This window comes from Cucurbita pepo, chromosome LG19 (genome assembly GCF_002806865.2).
Source record: "Cucurbita pepo subsp. pepo cultivar mu-cu-16 chromosome LG19, ASM280686v2, whole genome shotgun sequence".
NCBI lineage: Eukaryota > Viridiplantae > Streptophyta > Magnoliopsida > Cucurbitales > Cucurbitaceae > Cucurbita > Cucurbita pepo.
In genome coordinates this window covers 3,481,926-3,506,703 of record NC_036656.1, presented here as the reverse complement: position 1 = coordinate 3,506,703, position 24,778 = coordinate 3,481,926, and the positions used below count along the sequence as shown (strand labels likewise).

Below are 24,778 nucleotides of genomic sequence, written 5' to 3'. Positions count from 1 at the left end.
CACGTGAGGTCCCTGACTTTTGTGTCCTTCCCTTGCCGCCTCACATTTATTCCTGTCTATGAAGTATCTTACAAATTCAAATTTCAAATTTAGGGCATGTTTTTGGACTCTTTCGTCATTTTTAATTCTTTTTTTTTTTCTTTTTTCTTTGTCTCTTCTCTTTATTGTTGACTATTGGTCGATATACATCTATTTATTTTTAATTTTNCTTTTATTTTTGAAGCTACATGGTAAATTTACCATTTTCACCTCATTCATCTTATTTTATTTTATTTTTTTAATTAAAAACTAGTGAGCTTTCAAATAGCTGGTTTAAGATATTTAATAGTTTTCTGAAATTTTAGATATACTTCTCAGGTTTGTCTAATAAATTTTTAATATGTCTATCTGAACTGGACAAAGAGTTTAGCTGGTTGTCGACAAGTCTGTCCCATTCGAATACAGATGAAAGATTGCATGGGATTTTACTCTCGCCCTAAACGAATGAATTGACGAAGAGAAATAAAGCAGCAAGAGGATAACTCGTCTCGAGAGGGAGTAAGTAGTCTTCTTACACGGTAAACAAGGAAATAAATCATTATTCAAATCATAATTTTTTATCATCAATTTCTTCTTCTTTTTCAGAAGGCCTAAAGGAAGGAAAGACTCCAGCGAAAATATTAAAAACTTTAAAAATTAATTATTTTACTTACATAAAATTTTATATTTAATAAGATTTTAAACCGATTGAATATGAAATTAAAATTTGAAGGCAGACGTAGAAATTATCATTCTCAATGATGTGAATTTATTTTATTTTATTTTAATTTTTTTTATTGTAAAAAATTATTGTGATTATATATACTTTTTACTTTCCCAAAATTTCTTGCATTGCACTCGACGACTCCACTTTTAAAGCCCTTTCTTTAAGAAATGGATTCATATGCATGATTGTATTAAATTAAAATAGTGCTAAATTCTATTTTATTTTAATTGTTTATTTCTTTTTCGTATATGTTTTATTTAACTTAGAAATGTATTTATTTCATGAGTCTTCAAGTTTAAGCTCCATCAATAATAGTTAATATTAGTTTAATTAATAATTTAGAATTAATTTATAAAAAAAAGTTAGCTAAAATACAATTTATAGCTTTTAATTGTGAATTTTGTCGATTTATAAATTTTAAATATAAAAATAAAAATGGTGTGTAAGAAATGCGGGAATTTAGGTAAAAATCATTCTTTATTTGCAGAAGACGGTGACGAGGAGAGGAGTTCGAGCAACTGATAATCGTCATTGAACCAATAGTTTTCACAGGTGTGTTTCTGTGAGTTCATCTTTCGAATTGAACTAATGATTTCTACTCCATGTCGTTTGAATTTATCAGAGGAATAGTAATTTCTCCTGGGAATCGAAATGATCGGTTTTTGTATGATTAATCGAGGGTTTTGACCTAGCAAAGTATTGATTTGGAATTAGAGAAACCTCTGATTTAATCGAAAGGGTTTTCGTTGCCTCGAATTGCTTGCGAAAGGTGTTTTAGAGGTATTTAATACTGATTCATTGGAGAAGAAATAGGAAATTTGAGGCTTAGATATCTATATATAAGCATCTTCTTCCAGGTTTCTCAATTATTGGTGAGAGAGCCGCCAAATCATTCTCTGTTTTTGTTTCTTGTTTCAAATGTTTCAAGCTTTTGAAGTTTTGAAATCTGATTCTGCCTCTGAAACTTGATGGGATGGAACACGGGCATGCTTTTTTTGGCAGAGGAAGTCAAATTTGAACCAAATAGATTTCGGGCTAATTATCTTTACCTTTTTATTTGAATTTATTCTGGATGAAAGGAATACTCATGAACATATAATTCTTCATCTGTCTTATTTGATTGGAAAGATACGTTAGCTTTGTTTTCTTTTGCCCAGAGAATCTAATTTGTTTAAGTTCAATGAAATTTCCCTCTTTGAGCCACTACAAAAAGTATTGTATACAATAAAGAAGAAGAAATTTCTCATGTATCTGACATGTGTGTGTAGGGTTATATATATATATATAGATATGTATATATAGGGTTTACCTCAGAAGTTGAAAATGAAGGTTGGACCTGAAGTTGAAAGAACTTCAAGTAAAATTTGATTTTCTGATGTTTTATTTTGCCTGTAACCTCTGGTTTTTGTTCATTATTTCTTGTATGGTAATAATTTTTTGTTCATTATTTCTTGTATGGTAATAATTTTTTGTACTTCTCTTACAAGAAAACATAGGCAGGAGCCCAGACTGATCTAGTGATGTAATAGTCCAAGCCCACCGCTAGCAGATATTATCTTCTTTGGGCGTTTCCTTCCGGGCTTCTCCCAAAGTTTTAAAACGTGTCCACCAGAGAGAGGTTTCCACACCTTTATAAGAAATGATTTGTTTCCCTCTCCAACTGATGTGCGATCTCACAAGCCACCCTCCTTGAGGGTGCAACGTCTTCGCTGGCACACCACTCGATGTCCGGCTCTAATACCATTTGTTTGCTCAAGTCAGACAATATCTACTAGTGGTAGATTTGGACTATTACAAGTGATGTGTAATGTTATCATTGGATTAGAGCTCCAGTCGGACAATATCTACTAGTGGTAGGCTTAGGCTGTTACAAGTGATGTGTAGTATTATCATTTGATTGGAAGTACTAACCATCGACAGAGCTAAAGTGAGATTCACATAACGTACTAAAACATTTCTCACGAGTTACGTTTTTTTCATTATCTTCCTTTTCTTCTGCCTCATGTATGTTGCTTAATTCACTTTCATTTTAGCTTGAGCTCTGATGACCTTCTGACCCAATCAACAAAACACCAATTTTGGCTACATACCCTTTTTAGTAACCTGAAGCTGTTATGTTTCTTTTTTTCATAGGACGGTGCGTTTGCTACGAGAGCTCAAAGTAAAGGTTGTTTAAATGGAGATCCCGAAAAATGAACAGGATACTGAACCATCATTTTCGAATGTTTATGAACTACCAGGAGAGCCTGCTATTGTAATTAATGGGGTGCCTGATATACCTGCTTGTGACACTGCCCTTTCTTATTGTAATTCTCTGAAAGATGAAAATTTACTTGGAGGAAGTACAGGTTTTGGTGAGTGGCTAGAAGGAAGGGTTGTAAACAAGATGTTCGGTGATAGGTATTACTACGGTGTCATAATCGAGTTCGACAACGATACAGGATGGTACCGAGTGGAGTACGAAGATGGAGATTTCGAAGATCTCGATTGGCATGGTGTAGAGCGGGTGCTTTTGCCCATGGACATAACAGTTCCATTGAGAACATTAGCTCGGAAGACTCTGAAGAGAAGCAGGAAGGCTGAGAAGAACAGGAAGAACAAGAGTGGAAACAGTAGGGGCGATCCCAAAGAAATGGAGAGGAGTAGGAAGAAGAGTGAGGACAGTAAATTTGTGTTGCCAACAGAGCCTGCAGCCTGAGGGAAATTCTAGGTTCTTTGTTTTTTCCTTCCTTTTCGAATGGGAGTATGAAGGAATTTGGTCCTATATTGGTTAGTAAAAGGGTTGAAGAACCAGGAGTTTTGGCACTCTTTCTTGTTCATTCTTTGCTTTAACCACGTCTAAGCATATAATTATAATGGTTAATTTTGTTTGTAGTTTTCATAAGCATGATTTAAAAACGAAATCGGATTCTCAAGATTTTAAATCGGGTTCTCAAGAATTCATAGAAATCGGATTCTTAGTAAGGAATTATTTTTTCGTTTAAATTTTTTTATTTAAATAGTTAATCTCAACTTAAAATTTCTATTTAAAAAATCTATTGATAGAAACAAAATAATATTATCTATCAAATTATATAGTTAGATATATGTAATAATAATAACAACAACGTGAGATCTCACTTAGTGTCAATTTGAATGAGATAGATTATTTCAAATTCAAATTAGTAATTGAATTTACTAATTGAGGTTACACAAAATCGGAGCCTGAACGTATATATTTTGCTTTAAGACGAAAAATTAGATCATAGTTTACTATGTACAATTTTTTTTGTATCGTCCAAATTCCCTTTGTGTATGTGCTTCCNAATTAGATCATAGTTTACTTTGTACAATTTTTTTTTTTTTTTTGTATCGTCCAAATTCCCTTTGTGTTTCTTAGAAACGTATAGTACTCTATTCCATTACAAAAATCGGGCATAATCAACTAGACCCAGTACGGTATTCTTTTGAATCCGGAATATGATGCTACCAATAATTGTGGTAATTCACATATAGCACATATGGCTGAGAATAGAACAAAACATTTCTTACAAAAGTGCTATATGGCTGAGAATAGAACGAAACATTTCTTACAAAAGTTGTGAACGGGGTAGAGCAGACAATATTATTTGCTAGTGATGGACTAAAGTTGTTACAGATGGTATCAGAACTAGACACCGAATGGTGTGCCAACAAGGACACTAGCCACCAAGGGGTGAATTGTGAGATCTCACATCGATTGGAGAGAGGGACGAAACATTCCTTTATAAGTGTGTGGAAATCATTCCTTGGTAGCGTTTTAAAAATATGATGATGACGTAAGTAAGGTTGTTACAATCAATAACGACAATAAAAAACTAATTAAAAGGTTGCAAATGGGATGGGGGCGGGGGCGGGGATAGCTCGCCTCTCTTCCATTCTCCATGTAGTTAGACCCCGTCCCGTCGTCGGAAATGAACAGTCCCAGTAAACTGACATCCAGTTCTATTTCTTAAACAAAAGTGCACAAAAGTTCTCCCATTGATTCAAGAGGACATACTTACTTGTTTGTGATTAGGGACATTTTTATACAGAACATTACATCATATAACTTCAACAATCTTATTGTTCATAAATAACTTCAAAATCCAAATATCCTTCCTTACAGATGCAGTTCTTTAGCCCAAACAAACAGAAAACTTGGTGAAAAAAGAAAGATTTTAAGGTCACTTTGAATGAATGTGATTAGTACCTGGAGGCTTGAGATAACGAAGATTCAAGTCATAATTCATAACACTAACAAAACGCCCAGCCATCGAGCCAACACAAAATATGCGTCGAATATAGATGATAACAGTTACTAATTATTGGAGAACCCGCATCAAAATTTGGTTGTTCAGGCAAAACCCTCTGTTCTTTGTAAGAAATGCGTGCATTGCTTGTGTTGGTGAAGGGAACAGAACTGTAGCCAGTCTCATGGGTTCTGGAAAGGACGCCCTACAATGATGTACAAATGATGCATCACACAAAAGTTCCTACAAGTAATGCATACTAATTATGAACTTCGTCACGAATTATCGATCTTTACCTGAAAAACATATTGATCGAGGTTGCATCATAGTCACAGCCCAATAAGAAGCGTTCGACATCTTCTACCAATGCGTTTCGAGGTATTCCTTGCAGAAGGACCTATAAATGCTCAAATCCTCAGTGGTATCAGTTTTCTCCCCATCTAGAGAACAATATATTGCAAAGAAAATTGAACCTCACAGAAGAAAATTCAGAACAAACCCGAGTGTTGAGAGTACAACCCTATGGCCAGGAAGGTAGCCAATCCTCAGTCTTGAAGTTTCAAGTCAATTGAAATTTTAACCACTACGGTGCATGTTTTTATCTTTTACAAATGATCTTAAGATAAAAACCTTTAACCTTTCTGGTTTGAAGCAGTCATTACAATTTCAATCTTGAGAAGGTACTAAGAGGAGACTCTAACCACATGGACCTTAGCTAACATTTTTACTTCTTTCTAAATAATTTAACACGAAAAAGAACGCAAGGAACAATCCATTGAATATGCATGCTTGATCCTTGAAACCATATCATTCAACCACATGATACCTTTCTATAGTTATTAGATAAACAAAGCCAAAGTAGGATGGGTTGGTGTAACAGCCCAAGCCCACCGCTAACAGAAATTCTCTTCTTTGGGCTTTACCTCAAGGTTTCTAAAACGCGTCTACTAAGGAGGGGTTTCACACCCTTATAAAAGAATAACCGACGTGGGATCTTACATTTGTAAGAGCCCAAGCCCAGCGCCAGTAGATATTGCTCTCTTTGGGCTTTCCCTTTCGGGTTTCCCCTCAAGGTTTTTAAAACGCATCTGCTAGGGAGAGGTTTCCACGCCCTTATAAAGAATGTTTCGTTCCCCTCTCCAACCGATGCGGGATCTCACAATCCACCCCCTTTCGAAGCCCAGCATCCTCACTGGCACTCGTTCCTCTCTTCAATCGATGTGGGGTCTCATAATTGGTTTCTAATCAAAATCAAAGATGCCAAGGGCAAAAACAAGAATATAATTGAAAATAGAGATTTCTCTATTGATAATGAGTTCATAGTTCTAAGAAAAAATGACATTACAGTTTTTCCGTTGTAAGGTGAAAGAATGTCCCACTGCGAACGATCAGCCTGAAATTCAGAAATAAAAGTTATAGCATTCTCAAATTTTTGAAAAAAAAAAAAACAAAAAACAAATCCATTATTAGATATGTATTCATCAAAACATCACCCGCTCCAATCTGTACAAGCGACCTTTTCTTCCAATCACTCGAAACGCATTATCATAAGCCTGACGGGAAGGGAACTGCATCATCCTGATTACAACATCCATAAATATTTAATGAAAACCAACCTCAAGCACAGTGTTACTTATAAATACATATTCATAGTTTTTAAATAATCGATTGAGTTGCTCCTTCGAAATGCAATCCGTTTCAAGATTACAAGTTACAACACACTTAAAGAACACATAATCAATAGATTAACAAGTAAGCTAATTAACCCAGGGTTAAGGATGCACTTGTATTAAAGTGATCAAAGGATCAAAAGGGCAATTAGATATTCTTTGATCATTGCAGTTCAAACTGTTAGATGAACACGAGTCTCCACAATGGTATGATATAAACCCATGAACATTCCCTAAATTACCCGCGATGTGGGACTTTCATCCAACACCTCCCCTCGAACAAAGTATGTCTCCCCTTATTCGAGGCTCGTCTCCTCTTTCTTTTTGGAGTCTTAGTCATTTTTTACTATGCCTTCAAGAAGCCTTGACTCCTTTTTCTTTTGGAGTCCTTTGTTCGACATCTGAGGATTCTATTGACATGACTAAGTTTAGGGCATGACTCTGATACCAGGTTAGATGAACACGACTCTCCACAATGGTATGATATTGTTCACTTTGAGCATAAGCTCTCATGGCTTTGCTATGGGCTTCCTCAAAAGGCTTCGTACCAATGGAGAGAGTATTCTTTGATTATAAACCCATGAACATCCCCTAAATTAGCCGATGTGGGACTTTCTTCCAACACAAACAATGATCAAAGGATCAAAAGGGCAGTTAGATATTCTTTGATCATTGCAGTTCAAACAATGATCGAAGGATCAAAAGGGCAATTAGATATTCTTTGATCATTGTAGTTCAATCAATGCAGTAGGAATGGGAAGCATCTATATACAATATAAGCTAAAAAGAAGAATATTACATAGAGGTTGGTGTGAAACTCCGATTGTATTCAACTTTGACATCATCCAAATTCAAATTACACCCTTCCAGTAAATTGACAATGTCCGTCTTTAGTGTATTCCTTGTGATACCATACAATTTTCCGTACACCAAACCTGAAAAGAAAAACTCATTACGCATCGCACCACGCAAAATCAGACGAGAAATGACACCAGAATAGCAGTAAGTACTCCAAAATGATTTTGTTGCGACTAATGCATTCCAAATATCCCAAAAATCAAAGATATAAGAACTAAATCGAGTAAAGGAGAAAGAAAATTGTTCCCAAAATTTTCACCCGCCACCATCTATAAACCCTAAACCTCTCCCGATATATCACATAAAAGCATTGCCCGAACTCGACGAAGACATTGAAACGAGATTCATACCTGCTGTTTTTGATGTATCAAGAAAAGGATCGGCGGGCGGTTCCGAAGGGGGTTGTTCCCCTTCCGTCGAGAAGAATCTTGGAGATTGGCGGAAAAACACAGGGAGGCCATGATTTGCCCTTGCAGAAGGAGTAACGAAGTGCGATCGAAGTGCCTTACGGAGCAGACCGAGGGCCGACATTTTTGGGAAAGGAGGCGATGTTGGTGAAGTATTGAAGAAGATATGAGAGTTTAAGACTCGTTCACTGAGCTGAGGGGCGGTGGCAGTGGCTGCTTCACCCTCTAAAGTTCCAACTAAGGTTTTGAGGTTATTGATTATATTTTTTTTCCAACTTAAACTTCACCTCGCCAATCCAGCCAACCCAAAATTTTGAATTCGGGTTGGTTTAAAAGTTCTCCAAACCAACTCAATTTAACTCGTGTACACTTCTGCAAAGTTATGTTGGTCTAAAAACATCTTTCACAAACCCATCATATAAACGTTTTATTCTAACTCACACGAACGTCAATGAAGCAGCTCACACTTTGGTTGCCCATACAGTGTCACGGTCATGCTCGTTCAATGAAGTTACGTTGGTCTAAAAACATCTTTCACAAACCCATCATATAAACGTTTTATTCTAACTCACACGAACGTCAATGAAGCAGCTCACACTTTGGTTGCCCATACAGTGTCACGGTCATGCTCGTTCAATGAAGTTACGTTGGTCTAAAAACATCTTTCACAAACCCATCATATAAACGTTTTATTCTAACTCACACGAACGTCAATGAAGCAGCTCACACTTTGGTTGCCCATACAGTGTCACGGTCATGCTCGTTCAATGAAGTTACGTTGGTCTAAAAACATCTTTCACAAACCCATCATATAAACGTTTTATTCTAACTCACACGAACGTCAATGAAGCAGCTCACACTTTGGTTGCCCATACAGTGTCACGGTCATGCTCGTTCAAAGCGTGTTGCTCATGGCCGCATACCCATGACAAGTCAAACCCTTTATGTCTTTCCATGTTCTAGTGTTTTACTTTTGTATTTCTATGAACAATGACGTTTTCGAAAAATCATGTCTAGGCCTGCTAGATATGAAATGCCTCAGAAGGGATATGACTAGTTGTTACTCTCTTGCTTGCACATATAACGTCTCTTTCAAAATCTCTCTTTCGAAAATCTTTCTCTGCCCTCGTTTTCTAAAACCTTCTTCTTAAACCGAGCCTAGAGGCTCGAGCATATGTCGCTTGGTCGTAGGTGACGTAAGAACGAATTGGCTTAGCTCACTTGTCGTTAGAAAGTGAATGTCGCACAATCGCAAGTCCGCTGCCATCAAGAGTGCGATTATGACAAGTGGTATCAGAGCTTTGTTAGCTCCGTGACATAGCAAAGACCGAAACTATGTCGACGACAAAGTCGACACCCAAATCACAAGCCGACCGGCTTACTTTAATAGAGGAGAAAATGTTGGTCCTCAAAGAAGTCCTTGACACCATCCGCTTCCTGGAAGAACGGTGACGGAATTGAATGGAAAAGTCGTACAAATCGACGCAATGGGCAACCGCCTGGATGGGTTGTCAATTGCAGAACTAATGTTTCGAGTGGCCTCGCTCGAAGAAAGAGTTGCTCCTACGATCAACTCGAGACCTTTTGGTAGCCTCGATAGCTCTGTCGCGCACAAGGAGGGACGTGGCGAAGAGATCGACGTGCTACAAAACACCATGATGAGTTTGTTTAATAGATTAGCTGACGAATTCAGAACAACGATCAATGCCATCCAAGAAAAGATGGCCGACATGAACACCCGATTGGGGTGACCATGAAAGCCGTGGAGAACATCACGGCTAGGCAAACTCATATAGGATCCAACAAACTGAAGTTCCCAGACCCCAGACCCTTCAAAGGGAATCGGGACGCCAAAGAGTTGGAGAACTTCATCTTTGATGTCGAACAGTACTTCAAAGCCACAACGACTTGTACCTACAACATAAAAGTGACAATAGCCTCAAGGCATCTCATAGATGATGCAAAACTTTGGTGGCGTACAAAGGTGCAAGACATCGAGAATGGATTGTGCACCATCGACTCGTGGGAAGACCTCAAGAGAGAGTTGAGGGACCAATTCTTCCCCGAAAACGTAGAACATATGGCAATGGAAAAACTAATAACCCTGAAACAAACTGGAAGCATAAGGGACTATCTCAGACAGTTCTCGACCTTGATGCTAGATATCAGGGGCACATCAGAGAAATACAAGGTATTTTTCTTTATAAATGGGTTACAACCGTGGGCCAAAACATGGGTCAAAACAAAAATACATGAGAAAAAGGTTCAAGATCTAGCTACCGCAATTGCCAGCGTCGAGAGACTCCTAGACTTTGGAAATGAAGCGAGTTTCCAAAGAAGAACAACACAGGCCCCAAACACTGGGCGCAAAACATATAGAACGCCAGGTCATCGAAATGAAGGCCCCAATAGACTAAACGGAAGTAATGTCAGATCAAGTGGGTGGACAGATAGATCTCCTCAGAATAACCAAGGGGGGACATCTCGAGGACCTTACCCTCAAAAGAACTACCCAACGGCACCTTACAATGCCTGTTGTATAAAGGCCCCCACAGACTTTTCTATTGTCCTCATCGGGCCTCTCTCAGTGCACTACAAGTGTCCATTCAAGAAAGCAATGACACAGGAGTCGAGATTACGCTAGACAGGAGGGAAGATCAGGACAACCCCCGAATGGGTGCGCTTAAATTCTTGTTAGCCCTCCAATGGAAGGTCGACCCAAAGGAGATAATAGAGAAAGGGCTCATGTTCGTAGATGCAACAACAAACTCCCGACCAAGCAAGAGCACCTTGATAGACTCAGGTGCGACCCACAACTTCATCGCCGACCAAGAAGCACGAAGATTGAGACTCACCATAGAAAAGGAGCCCAGAAAAATGAAAGCTGTCAACTCTGAGGCCTTGCCTATTGTGGGAGTTTCTAAAAGAGTCCCCTTCAAATTAGGGACCTGGACAAGAGAAATGGACATTATCGTGGTTCACATGGACGACTTCAACGTGGTATTTGGGATGGACTTCCTCTTAGGACACAAAGTTATCTCAATGCCACTGGCGAAATGCTTGGTGATCACCGACCACAACCCCACAGTGATACCTGCAAGCATCAAGCAACTAGGTAATCTTAGAATGATCTCGGCCATACAATTGAAAGGAGGACTCACACGAGAGGAACCTACATTTATGGCTATACCCCTGATGGAAGAAATGACCACTAAGGAAATTGTTCCAAACGAAATCAAGGATGTACTAGACAGTTATGCCAACATAATGCCAGAGAGCTTACCACAAACACTACCACCCCGTCGAGGCATTGATCACGAAATTGAACTCCTCCCCGGGGTTAAACCCCCAGCAAAGAACGCATACCGGATGACTCTCCCTGAGCTAGCCGAATTGAGGAAACAACTAGATGAGTTGTTGACGGCAGGATTCATCCGCCCGGCAAAGGCACCTTACGGAGCCCCCGTATTATTTTAGAAAAAGAAGGATGAGACGTTGCATCTGTGCATAGATAATAGAGCCTTAAACAAGGTGACGGTACGCAACAAATACTCACTGCCGATAATATCCGACTTGTTTGACCAACTTCACGGGGCCAAATACTTCACGAAGTTGGACTTACGATCAGGGTACTACCAAGTACGTATCGCCGAAGGGGACGAGCCCAAGACGACGTGTGTAATAAGATATGGGGCGTTTGAATTCCTGGTAATGCCCTTTGGTTTGACAAACGCCCCAGCTACGTTTTGCATGTTAATGAACCAGGTTTTCCACGAATACTTGGATCAGTTCGTCGTAGTATACCTTGACGACATAGTTATATACAACACAACCTTGGAGGAACACAAGGTGCACCTGAAGCTAGTGTTTGACAAGCTGCGGCAGAATCAGTTGTATGTCAAGAAAGAAAAATGTGTCTTCGCACAAACATGTATCAACTTCCTTGGACATGTCATCAGTTGTGGACAGATCGGTATGGATAGCGATAAGATAAAAACTATCAAAGAGTGGAAAATCCCTACTTCAATATCTGATGTGCGATCCTTCCTAGGATTGGCAAACTACTATAGGCGGTTCGTCGAAGGATTTTCACGACGAGCCGCCCCATTAACAGAACTCCTGAAGAAAAACCACCCTTGGTCATGGTCAAATGAATGTCAAATGGCCTTTGAAGATCTGAAGGCAACCATGATGAAGGGTCCTGTCCTCGGATTAATAGATGTTACTAAACCATTTGAAATAGAGACGGATGCTTCCGACTTTGCCCTAGGCGGTGTCCTTATTCAAGAAGATCACCCCTATCGCTTATGAAAGTCGAAAGCTCAATGATGTTGAAAGGAGGTACACTGTCTCCGAAAAAGAAATGCAGGTTGTGGTCCATTGCCTACGAGTCTAGAGACAGTACCTCTTGGGATCACAGTTCGTAGTGAAGACGGATAACAGCGTCATTTGCCACGTCTTCGATCAACCAAAATTGACGAAAAAACAAGCTCGGTGGCAAGAGTCATTAGCTGAATTCAACTTCAAATTTGAACACAAGGCAGGAAAGAGTAACCAAGCAGCCGACACGCTGAGTCGGAAGGGCGAACATGCGGCCCTGTGCATGTTAGCCCATATTCACTCAAGTAAGATCGATGGGTCAATGCGCGACATCATTAAAGAACATTTACATAAAGACCCATCGGCCAAAGCAGTCGTTGAACTAGCTAAAGCTGGGAAGACACAACAGTTTTGGGTCGAGGGAGACCTTCTAATGACAAAGGGAAACAGATTATACGTTCCAAGAACAGGAGAACTGAGGAAGAAGCTCATTTAGGAATGTCATGATACCTTATGGGCCGGACACCCTGGGTGGCAACGAACATATGCCTTAATAAAAAAGGGGTACTTCTGGTCAAATATGTGAGTCGACATCATGCAGTACATGAAGACGTACCTCATCTGCCAACAGGACAAAGTCGAGAAAATCAAAGTCTCGGGACTCTTGGAACCTCTACCTGTGCCAACAAGGCCTTGAAAAAGTGTCTCTAGACTTCATAACACATCTCCCAAAAGTGAGGGAATATGACGCCATCTTGGTTATCGTAGACCGATTCTCGAAATACGCGATGTTCGTTCCTACCCCCAAATTATTCTCAACTGAACTAACAGCCCAACTGTTTTCAAACACATTGTAAAGTTATGGGGCATTCCATCAAGTATCATCAGCGATAGGGATGGTAGATTCATTGGGACATTCTGGACCGAGTTATTCGCCTTCTTGGGAACGACTTTAAACATCTCCTCGAGCTAAAAGAGCCCCTTCAAAATTGTAAATGGACGACAGCCGGCTTTGCCCCATATTATTGATCATCCTTATGCAGTAAAAAACTCTCAAGCTCAAAATTTCATGAGAGAATGGAAGTAGACAACAGATATAGCCCGGACATATTTGGAGAAAGCTTCCAAGCATATGAAGAAGTGGACAGACAAGAAGTTTCGCCCCCTCCAATTCCGAGCAGGAGACCAAGTCCTCATCAAGTTGAGACCAGAACAGATCAGATTCCGCAGTCGAAAGGACCAGAGACTAGTTTGTAAATATGAAGGCCCGGTTGAAGTCCTTAAAAAGACGGGGCTACTTCTAGAGTTGTGCTACCCACATGGATGAAAATCCACACACTAATTCATGTGAGCAACTTGAAGCCCTATCACCTTTGTAATAGCCAAAACATAATAATAATAATAATAATAATAATAATAATAATAACAATAATAATAATAATAATAACAATAATAATAATAATAATAATAAATAAACAAATAACAACAATTATACGTCAAAATAATAAAAATAATAATGATTCATAATTAAATAACTAAAAAGATTACTTAAAATTAAAAATAAAAATAAAAATAAAATTTACACACCTCTCTCCACTAACCTCTGGTCGCACGTCCTCTTTCCTCTACCTCACCATATCACAGTTCATCCAAAAATAAACAGAAAAAAAATGTCAGATTTGGGAAAAATTAAAATGGTGTTTCAACTATATGATGCAGATGTACCTGGGGATTTTCGTCTCGTAAAATCCTATCTCAGATTCCTTTTATGGTTATAAGAAATCAATTTATGATCAAATCTTCTTTCATATTTTACTATATCATGTAATAATCAGATCTCATATTCAATTAATTAGATTTTTTTTTTGTTAGCATTGTAAGTTAGGAAGCTTCTTTCATATTTTACTAATCATGTAATAATCAGATCTCATATTCAATTAATTAGATTTTTTTTTGTTAGCATCGTAAGTTAGGAAATAAGGTTAGAATCAATAGTTGGCAGATCCATTAGTAGACAAATAATCGATTAAAATTGGGCAACAATATCTGTTTACAAAATGAAAATAAATATAGAATAAGAGGAATATCTTCTTTACATAATTGAAAATGTTTACATAACTGAAAATTTATTTAAAAAAGGAAAATAATTACAAAGAAAGAAAGATTTGTTGAACAGAATTTAAAAATAAAACAGAAAATATTAAAGTGCATGAAACTCCATTAAATTTTGTAACAAGAAATATCAGAATTTTAACCCGTATATTAGAGAAATAATTTTATAGACTTCAAACTTGAAACTGATATCATGGGCTCACATAGGTTGACTGGATTTCAAAGGGCGGAATCGAACTTTTATTAAGGATATATACGTGACAACGACTTAAGCTAACCAAGTAAGTGGCTCACGTGTCGTAGGTTACGTGCTAATTGTTGTATGTTGCATGTGCCCGTGGATTTGCACGTGTCATTGAATTGTATGCCAGTTTNATTTTACTAATCATGTAATAATCAGATCTCATATTCAATTAATTAGATTTTTTTTTGTTAGCATCGTAAGTTAGGAAATAAGGTTAGAATCAATAGTTGGCAGATCCATTAGTAGACAAATAATCGATTAAAATTGGGCAACAATATCTGTTTACAAAATGAAAATAAATATAGAATAAGAGGAATATCTTCTTTACATAATTGAAAATGTTTACATAACTGAAAATTTATTTAAAAAAGGAAAATAATTACAAAGAAAGAAAGATTTGTTGAACAGAATTTAAAAATAAAACAGAAAATATTAAAGTGCATGAAACTCCATTAAATTTTGTAACAAGAAATATCAGAATTTTAACCCGTATATTAGAGAAATAATTTTATAGACTTCAAACTTGAAACTGATATCATGGGCTCACATAGGTTGACTGGATTTCAAAGGGCGGAATCGAACTTTTATTAAGGATATATACGTGACAACGACTTAAGCTAACCAAGTAAGTGGCTCACGTGTCGTAGGTTACGTGCTAATTGTTGTATGTTGCATGTGCCCGTGGATTTGCACGTGTCATTGAATTGTATGCCAGTTTAATGTGCTTAAGTACAAACTCATGTGAACGTGAATGTATGCTATGTATGCTGCTTTGTTTGATGTGATATGATATGCATGTGACAATATGTGGTTCATGAATGATTATAGCATGATTGTACGAAATATTTGAATGTAAACGGCATGAATTGTATGACATGAAATACGGTAAACTGCATGGAAACNATCAATAGTTGGCAGATCCATTAGTAGACAAATAATCGATTAAAATTGGGCAACAATATCTGTTTACAAAATGAAAATAAATATAGAATAAGAGGAATATCTTCTTTACATAATTGAAAATGTTTACATAACTGAAAATTTATTTAAAAAAAAAAAATCTAATTAANGTTGAACAGAATTTAAAAATAAAACAGAAAATATTAAAGTGCATGAAACTCCATTAAATTTTGTAACAAGAAATATCAGAATTTTAACCCGTATATTAGAGAAATAATTTTATAGACTTCAAACTTGAAACTGATATCATGGGCTCACATAGGTTGACTGGATTTCAAAGGGCGGAATCGAACTTTTATTAAGGATATATACGTGACAACGACTTAAGCTAACCAAGTAAGTGGCTCACGTGTCGTAGGTTACGTGCTAATTGTTGTATGTTGCATGTGCCCGTGGATTTGCACGTGTCATTGAATTGTATGCCAGTTTAATGTGCTTAAGTACAAACTCATGTGAACGTGAATGTATGCTATGTATGCTGCTTTGTTTGATGTGATATGATATGCATGTGACAATATGTGGTTCATGAATGATTATAGCATGATTGTACGAAATATTTGAATGTAAACGGCATGAATTGTATGACATGAAATACGGTAAACTGCATGGAAACATAACCCCGATAGAAATATGTATGATACGTAAAGAAATGAAAATGAGAATGACATGTAAACATGAAACGTGACAAGGGGTTATGTTCATTAATGTTAAATGTAGGACTAGTGGGGACCTCATGCATATTGTGTGTTCATGCATCTGGGGGATACCCCTATCCCATCACGAGGGTACGGACGCGTACATCCAATGGTAGGACAACAATCGTTATGCTTTACATAGCGCTGCCGTGACGGTTACTAGTTTTAATGGGTCCCGGCATAAGGGGCTCCCAGAGTATGCCCACCGGATAAGGAAAGTGGCCCAGCGGTGTGCGAACTAACTGGTGAGCTCATACTCGCACGTATGGGCTGTGTGTAGAGTATATGGTACACATCCACGATTACCCGTTAGGACAGCACCGTAGGGAAAATGAAACAAGATGAAACGAAACGAAACGATAGGTCTCATAATTTCATTGCGTGTGATTGTTGCATAACCCCAATAGGGGGTCACTTACTGAGTATTCTAGAAATACTCAAGCCTCGTGCTACTTTACTTTTTCAGATAAGGGCAAGATACCCATGTGACATCGACGGCGGCATCGTACACCTCGGGACGTGGCACATGCATAGGGTAGTTGTTTTTTTTATTTGTTTTTTTTTTTATTTCATAGTCTAGGTTGAATTCGGTTTGCAACATTAGTATAGGTTAGTATAAGTTGAATTGTATTTGCATAATAAACCATAGGGTAATATAAGACATTCATTTCGGTTTTGTTCCTTTTCCTTTATTTCAATAATGTTCTTTTCCTTTCTTCTCCTTGTAATTATTTTCTCTTTCACGAGGTAATAAAAGACGAGTGTAAGTCACATTTATGAACATGGCCCATTTAATGTATATTCCGCATGTCAAGGTATAGTAATGACCTTAGATTAAATAGGTAAAAGTTAGGGTCGTTACAACCTTGACCCAAACGACGACCAACGAAATGTAATCACTAGACTGAGCATCGATCTGAAACAAAGAGACACCAAATAAATAGAGGAGATTCTTGCCGATAGAGTTAGGAAGATAGGAAGACCCGTACGAAAGATTCGCGAATTCCTTGTCAAATGGAAGAATCTCCCTACGGAGGAAACCAACAGGAAACGCGCTGAAGATTTGGACTCCGCCGCCACTCACATCGCCAGGTTTGAAAGTAGTCTGTTGACAAAGACGTCAACCAATTAGGTGGGGGAGGATGTCACGGTCATTCTCGTCCAAGGCATGTTGCCCATGGCCGCATGCCCATGACAAGCCAAACTCTTTATGTCTTTCCATGTTCTAGTATTTTACTTTTGTATTTCTAGGAAGTATGACGTTTCGGAAAAATCATGTCTAGGGCTGCCAGACATGAAATGCCTCAGAATGTCCTATAAGGGGATATGACTAGTTGTCAACTTCTCCCTACCAAAAGTTATATACCGTGAGCCGTTGTTGTTACTCTCTTACTTGCATATATAATGTCTCTTTCAAAATCTCTATTTCAAAAATCTCTCTCTGCCCTCGGTTTCTAAAACCTTCTTCTTAAACCGAGGCCAGAGGCTCGAGCATATGTCGCTTGGCCGAAGGCAACGTAAGAACGAATTGGCTTAGCTCACTTGTCGTTGGAAAGTGAGTGCTGCACAATCGCAAATCCGCTGCCATCAAGAGTGCGATTGTGACATACAACACGAGCTAATTGCCACGATTATGCTTGTTCAAGGTGTGCTATCTATGACCATTTGTCTGATGTCTCGGTCATGCTTGCCCATGGTCACATGCTCATTCCAAACCTCTTTTACATGCTTTCGTTTTAGATAAGTCTTTACTATTTCATGTTGTGTCAATATGAGGATGTATGACCATGTTTACACCCTCGAGCGCTAAAATGTCTCAAAATGTACTATAGGGGATATGACTAGTTAACTCTTCCTCTTACTCGGGTTATATTCTATCAACATCGTTGTTGTTGCCGAATCACTTTTCACTTATAACATTGCTTTTTTTCAAATTATTTTCAACGATTTCCTTGCTCACGTTTCCTAAAACATTTCTCTCAAACGTGATTTGAGACTCGAGCATACGTCGATGTTATCCACGAAGTTTGAATTTCTCACTACTAACTTGTTCGCTCGTTTAAAACAAGTAGCGCACAATGACTATCTTGGAGCTACAAGAGTACGATCGTGACATTTAGCATTTAGAGGTTTTATTAGATGGTTGTCACATCACGTGTATCATTTATGCTTCGTAAAACGTTCTTACTAATAAATATTTTACTATTTTTTAAAACAAAAAAAAAAAAAGAATCATAATATAATTTATTTTACATAGATTTTAAAAATCCACATTAATTTATTTATTTTAATAAAATGTCAACCTAAATGTTGTGAATAGAAAAGATAAAAAGAAGTCAAACTTACATCATTCAGGGGGGAGGGGGAATAATCCAGTACAGCAGTTCCATACTACGGCCGAGAATCGACGGCAAATCGCAATCGGTTGCTATGCAAACCCAGCCTTCCAGATTACGCCACGCAATCACCATCAGCCGATGACGTGGATATCACAACACGTGGCAAAGATTTGGGCAGACTAACAGTTTACCATTGGTGTAAGCGTATCACAAACGCAAGACCCCATGTTCCTTCATTACCCCACGGGTTTGTTCGCACGCCAAGGACCCAAATCGTCATAACCTCGAAGCTTCCGTTCGATTGAATCGGAGGTAAAACAAGTCGGCCACCGCCTTCTCCGTCGCCGGATAACTCATTGATCCCGTCGTTCTAACAGAAATCCGATATTCGTGATTATAGTTTTCTGAATTTGATTCAGGCGAGTTGCGTATAGGGTTTTGATTAATTCGCGATATGCCGATTCGGCGTAGTACGAGTTTCAAAGTTTTGACGGTTTTTCTTCTTGTTTCGGCATCTCTGAGCTGCTGTTCAGGTAAAATTTGATCGAATAGATGTGAGATTGTTGTTTTTGGTTGGATTTGGTTTCTGTGTTCGTTGTTATTTTCCATTTTGTAGTCGGGGTTTGAATATTGGAAATGTTTTTCAGGGGGCGAAGAATCGGCGGTTGTTACGCTTGATTCCATCGTAATATACAAGACGCACGAATGGTTAGCTTCGAAACCGACTGTTTATTTTAAATGTCAAGGGGGAAATAAGACGAAATTGCCTGATGTACAGAAAGTGCATGTTCTATACAGCTTCAATGGTGAAGAATCTTGGCAGGTTTGTGGTCTCTCATTGAGTTGTTTTGAATAATTTTAAAGCTTTTCCAACTTTGCTTTTCCTTCTTTTCATGCCTGACTTTATTGGAAGCTGTAATTTCACTCACGTTTGATAATCATTTGATTTTAGATTTAAGCTTACATAGGTTTGAAAGCTAAAGAAAGTCATTTTCAAGAAAACTTAGTTTTTGTTTTTGAATTTGGATAAGAATCCAAAATTTTCAGTCAAAAAAGACAAATTATCGAAAAAAACATTGAGATGAAACAAGCCTAGTTTTCATAAACAAAAAAACCAAATAGTTATCAAACGGGGTAGGTCAAATTTTACCGACAAAAAGAACACACACTGGTGGAAACTTTAGTGTCTTGTTTGCTTCTAATTTTGTAATGATTAAAGTTCTTCATACAAATTGGAAAGTAACATACCATTAGGAGATTTTAATATGACGATTGTAACTTTTCTATGTCATTCAAAACAAAGACCTTTTGAACTCTTTGTTGCAAGAAACATAGTTTAATTAAGAGTTCTGTTTTGGTTAAAAAGCACATATTTCCTCTTTCATTTATCTCAACTGAGGAAAGGGATTGCATTGCATACACAGTAACCAATGGCACTGTTTACTATTGTTGTTTTGGTTCCAATGTTGAAATACTATCTCTGTGCTTTCAGCCATTGACTGAATTTAAAAGCAAAAAATGTAAGCGATGTGGGTTCTATGAGGAGGACAGCATTAAATCTGATGATGTATTTGAAGAATGGGAGTTATGTCCATCTGATTTTACCGCACCCGATGGGGAATATGTTCGATACAACAAAAAAGAGTTCAATGCCACTTTTCTGTGCTTGGAGTGCACTGCTTATTCCAATGGTTAGTAATATTCCATAGTTTATGACTCTTCTTTTAGTTGAATTAATGTGGCCTTCATACAGAAATTATGTAGAAGGTTTCAACTGTATATGGTTTGAGTAATTGTTGAGTTTTAAATTACTGAATAAATCAGTTCCCTTCTAGATGTGAATGATCATATTGCTTTCCTCCACTAATGGTGGTTCCCTCAGCATGTGAAGAAAAAGGGAAATCATCTTATTGATTCACTCTCTTAGATATTTTAGTTGTTTGTCATGGAAACTTTTGAGTTTGAAGATAAACACGATTCGTGAACATATAGATATAAGCTTTGTTGTTCTTAGTATCCTTGAAGTTCTGTATCACTTTTTCTTTCCTTACATTCCGCCTCTTTTAGTGTAGCAGCTCAAGCCCACCGCTAGCAGATATTGTTTTATTTGGACTTTCCCTTCCGGGCTTCCCCTCAAGATTTTAAAATGCGTCCACTAGGGAGAGGTTTCCACACCCTATAAGGAATGCTTCATTCTCCTCTCTAACCGATGTGAGATCTCACATTTAGTTAAGATGAATGCAACTATATAAAACCTTAATCCACACCTTTTGAGGGAACACCTTGTAACATTTTTCATTTTGGAAACTTTGAAGTCTTCAAGAGGATTCTAAATGAAGTATGAGCGCCCAATAGATAGTTAATGTAATAATAATAAACAAAACTCTCCCAAGAACCTTTAGAATTTTAGTAAATAATGCATGGCATAATCAATGAACGTGCACTCATGCTTCCTGCCTGCTTCTCAATTATTTTAAACAAGTCTGTGACCATGACTCTGTTGACTTGTCCATGTGTTTTTGAAGTATTACAATCTGCATTTAAGAATTTGTCAAATTGATACTTGCAGTTACCAGTTCAAGCTCACATTCACAGGATACAGAAAAGGGAATGCATGCTGCTGCAATCATACTTATCAGTGTTATAGTTTCAACTGTGTTAATTATTGGTATGGTGATAGGATACAAGTACTGGCAAAAAAAGAGAAGAGAGCAAGATCAGGCCAGATTCCTGAAGCTGTTTGAAGATGGTGATGACATCGAGGATGAATTGGGCCTTAACGATGTAATTTGAGAAGATTTGGTACACATCAAGAAAGAGAAATACATGTACAGATACTCATTTTGCATAATATTCTTTTATTACCTTCGGGTTAGAATAGAAATATCATGAAATTTCTGCTTTGTTCATTGATCATAGGAAGAACATCCTCTAAAATGGTACGAAGAGATATATGTAGGGGGCTAGAGGGAGAGCGACCATAGGGAATCCTGAGTTTTGCTTACTTTGGTGTAATAGAATACGGAAAACTTCTTATTTCTTCTGGTAAAAAATAGTTGAAAACAAAAAAAGAACTCTGATTACATTGCATTCAGCCAATTGTTGTCTGGTTCATGACCAATACCCAAGGATGGATTCTAGAAGGGCCACAGCCTCAGAACTGCAGTCTTGTTCTAGTCTCAATTCCTGTCCATTCCAGTCCTGTTCATCTTCTCCAAGTCCAAACCAAGATCGAAAACAAGCCCAATCAAATTCATAGTATAGGTTTCTAGGATCACCAGTATAATCCTCAGTTTGATCCTCATTGTGGAAGAGAATCAGTTCTCTATTCTCCGTTGTGCAGCCACTTTGTTGATTGTCATAAGGGTCTTGGCCATTGAAGATGAGATCCGAGGAGTCGAGTTCATTCTGCGAATTCTCGAAACAACTGAGGTTAGTCCGCTCACCCTCGGGATCATCTTCAATTGGGTCTCCATCAGAAAACTGGTGTTGGCCTGTAAAACCAGTCCAAAATGGAGAGGGGTTCCGACCAGGGTAGTCGTAGCTGTTTGCATTGGCCATGAGCAGGCCAATGGAGTTAGAGCCAATGCAATTCATAACAGATACTCAAAAGTTGTGTCTTGTGGGATCAAAGTGTTGGTAGTATGCCCTGTTATATAAACTTGAAAAAGGATAAGAAAACACCATATTTAGCAACATTTTTAGCTTTGAGTAAGAGAATATTCTGAACAGCTTTCTTGGAGGGGATGAAAAGCAGCAAAAGGAAGAGAAAAAGAAAGGCATCATCACCAGGTTAGTTGCCAAAGCATCTTTATCAAATTTCTTTCCTCCACTGTGAACAAACAAGAAGCCGAATAAGAATCCTTTTCCTCTTTGTTTTCAGGCAAGAGATATGCCTTGCGCAGACCGTCGGCGTAGTGGCTAACATGTGCTACACACCATTGCTCTTATCTTCTGAGGTACATGCCAATGAAGGCACTCTTTCAGTCCCTGGACATGCAATTTACTAATGATGTTAGTACACCATTTTTATGGCTTCAACTCAACAATATTTGGTTGTATTTCGTTCGTTCTCTCTCTCGAGAAAGTAATAACTCAGTCCATAAACGTTAGTTTGTGTTGTTACCAACTTCTGGACGGAAAAAATATATTTGTCCTTCACGTGAAAACAACGGTAAATTTAGTTCGTAAACTTTAATTTGTGTTGTTACTAAAAGATGTTTTTTCTTGTGTTTTTTTGTGGATGGTGATCTCCATTTGAATCATTTCCCTCCTGATTTTGATTCCTTTTTTCTACATTTTCGCTCATCCATAAACATGATGTGCAAGATTAACAAGCATGTTTTTTCTTCTTTACAAGTTCAGATAAAGAAACCATAGTTGGTAGTTACGTAATACTAACGGTAAACTTGTTTAATTGAGAGAACGTAGCCGGTAAAAGAAGAGGAAATTGTATAAGATGTGGTGTTTAACACACAAGAAATTGTACGATGGGGTGCTTATCACACCATGTGTGATGTCCCACATTGGTTGGGGAGGAGAACAAAACACTCTTTATAAGGATGTGGAAACCTTCCTCTAGCAGACGCGTTTTAAAGTCTCGAGGAGAAGTCTGAAAAGAAAAGCCCAAAAAGGATAATATCTGCTAGCGGTTGTTCTGGGTCGTTACACCATGTATGGAAATTGTATGTGATGTGGTGCTTAAAACAAATGATTTTACTGTAGCAAGAGCTTTTAGAATGATGAATAACTTACTCTCCTCGGTTGAAGATAGAAGATAGATATTTATATGAAAATCATTTTGGATTTCTTACATTTTCCTTGCGAATCTTGCGAATCAAGTTAAAGATGAACTAGGACGGCTTATTAAGTTAAAGATGAATATTTATATGAAAATCATTTTGAATTCCTTACATTTTCCTTGCGAATCAGGTTAAAGATGAACTAGGACGGCGAATTAAGTTAAAGATGAATTAGGTCGAAGAGTTATAATTTAGGCTTAAGCTTAATTGAACTTTCATTCTATATTGGTTCAAATTTATCTTGCATTGGACTTATTCCTAATAGTTTTGTTTAGTTTTGTTTATAATTTTCTTATAACTTGTGTTTGTCTTTTACCCATAATAATTTGTAACAATGTAGTCTATATTCTTTGAACTTTGGATACAGTGAATAAATAGGAAAAGAAAGAGAAGCTCAATCACCGAGTAAATGAATGAAATCCCAATTGAAAGACTGAAGCAAGACAAGATTCTTTCTCCTTTACTGTTAAAGAAGAAATGAAGGAGTTAGCAGCTTGCCGAAACCTTAAACCTTTGACGATATTCCCTTGTCGGTAAAAGAAAAGAGATTAATTAACCTAACCTTATTTCAGGAGGTAAACAAAGACAAGAAGGTAAAAGAAAAGGATGAATACTCTTCCTTATTCATGATCCGTCACCTATTCTATTGGTCTGACTGCTTGCTTCGCCCCGTCACCTCTCCCTTCTTTCACAGTAAGCGAGGTAAATAGGTTAATCTTCCGTCCTGTCCTGGACTTGACTTACGGTCTCTGATCTTTCTCCTCTCCCTACTTACTCCTGAACCGGAACCTGATCTTTCTCCTGAACCTATTCTAAAAGATTAATGAGACTGAACTACTGAACCTATCCTTATTCTTGATCTTCTCTTTCTACCGGTCTCGCTCTTTCACCCCTCGGCTTCGCGCCTGAACTATNATCCTTTACCTCGGCTTCGCTTACCTCATAGCTGCTCTTTTTCTTTGATAGCATGCTTGACTTACTACCATTGCTTGCACTTTTTCCCTTAAGGAAAGCAGCATCTTTCTTGTCTTGCTTTTGTCTCCCTTCATTCAAACACCGTAAAGTCTCATGAATAAGGAGTTGAGTCTCCCTTCTCTTTCCCTTCTTTCTTTCTTTCACTGTCAAGTCGTCTTAAATTCTTCTTTCGTTTCGTCTTTTCTTTATTATTTCCTAGAAAAAAGAAGAAGCTCGAGACCGACAGGGAAAGGAGTTCAACAGCTCGACCAAAGGGAGAGGAGCGAAAGCGGTGAGCCCCATTTAGTAACGATTTAATAATGTACTTTTAAATTCTTACGGTTTTAGTTTTTAAGGTAAAGAACATCATTAAAATTTAATGAAATTTTCTAACCATCTTGATCGAAAATTTGTTAGGGATC

At 37.7% G+C, this 24,778-nt stretch overlaps 3 protein-coding genes across 7 annotated transcripts; 2 read left to right on the top strand and 1 right to left on the bottom strand.

Annotated features, from left to right (window-relative positions):
• Positions 1-300: 300 nt before the first annotated feature.
• Positions 301-3,564, top strand: LOC111782020 (dirigent protein 17-like). 4 transcript variants are annotated; one of them, XR_002813050.1, is made up of 3 exons: positions 301-537; positions 1,233-1,297; positions 2,233-2,719. XR_002813050.1 is itself a non-coding variant. In XM_023662779.1 (3 exons), the coding sequence occupies exon 3, from the start codon at positions 2,922-2,924 to the stop codon at positions 3,441-3,443; it is 522 nt and encodes a 173-aa protein (XP_023518547.1). In that variant the 5' UTR covers positions 351-537; positions 1,233-1,307; positions 2,879-2,921; the 3' UTR covers positions 3,444-3,564. The 4 variants fall into 4 exon arrangements, 2 of the variants coding, with proteins under 2 accessions (XP_023518547.1, XP_023518546.1); XR_002813049.1 differs by having other exon boundaries at positions 331-537; positions 2,242-2,719; XM_023662779.1 differs by lacking the exon at positions 2,233-2,719 and adding an exon at positions 2,879-3,564 and having other exon boundaries at positions 351-537; positions 1,233-1,307.
• A 1,242-nt stretch (positions 3,565-4,806) lies between these two features.
• Positions 4,807-24,387, bottom strand: LOC111781730. The gene is made up of 8 exons (XM_023662420.1): positions 24,383-24,387; positions 21,091-21,104; positions 7,874-8,153; positions 7,465-7,600; positions 6,489-6,573; positions 6,341-6,388; positions 5,292-5,392; positions 4,807-5,200 (listed from the first exon to the last, which is right to left on the bottom strand). Exons 2-8 carry the CDS (start codon positions 21,091-21,093, stop codon positions 5,068-5,070), a joined length of 786 nt encoding a protein of 261 aa, XP_023518188.1. The 5' UTR covers positions 21,094-21,104; positions 24,383-24,387; the 3' UTR covers positions 4,807-5,067.
• On the top strand, positions 18,832-22,769 carry LOC111781731. Of its 2 annotated transcripts, XR_002813009.1 has the most exons (6): positions 18,832-19,133; positions 19,248-19,423; positions 20,093-20,291; positions 21,170-21,428; positions 22,333-22,392; positions 22,484-22,769. XR_002813009.1 is itself a non-coding variant. In XM_023662421.1 (4 exons), exons 1-4 carry the CDS (start codon positions 19,055-19,057, stop codon positions 21,391-21,393), a joined length of 678 nt encoding a protein of 225 aa, XP_023518189.1. In that variant the 5' UTR covers positions 18,832-19,054; the 3' UTR covers positions 21,394-21,509. The 2 variants fall into 2 exon arrangements, 1 of the variants encoding a protein (XP_023518189.1); XM_023662421.1 differs by lacking the exons at positions 22,333-22,392; positions 22,484-22,769 and having other exon boundaries at positions 21,170-21,509.
• Positions 24,388-24,778: the final 391 nt, after the last annotated feature.

Coding starts and splice junctions, on each gene's coding strand:
- LOC111782020 (XM_023662779.1), top strand. CDS start 2,922: ATGGAGATCCCGAAAAATGAACAGGATACTGAACCATCATTTTCGAAT.
- LOC111781731 (XM_023662421.1), top strand. CDS start 19,055: ATGCCGATTCGGCGTAGTACGAGTTTCAAAGTTTTGACGGTTTTTCTT. Junction 19,134..19,247: donor ATCTCTGAGCTGCTGTTCAG/GTAAAATTTGAT, acceptor AATGTTTTTCAG/GGGGCGAAGAATCGGCGGTT. Junction 19,424..20,092: donor ATGGTGAAGAATCTTGGCAG/GTTTGTGGTCTC, acceptor CTGTGCTTTCAG/CCATTGACTGAATTTAAAAG.
- LOC111781730 (XM_023662420.1), bottom strand. Junction 7,601..7,873: donor TGATACATCAAAAACAGCAG/GTATGAATCTCG, acceptor TTTTCTTTTCAG/GTTTGGTGTACGGAAAATTG. Junction 5,393..6,340: donor CACCTTACAACGGAAAAACT/GTAATGTCATTT, acceptor GAGCATTTATAG/GTCCTTCTGCAAGGAATACC.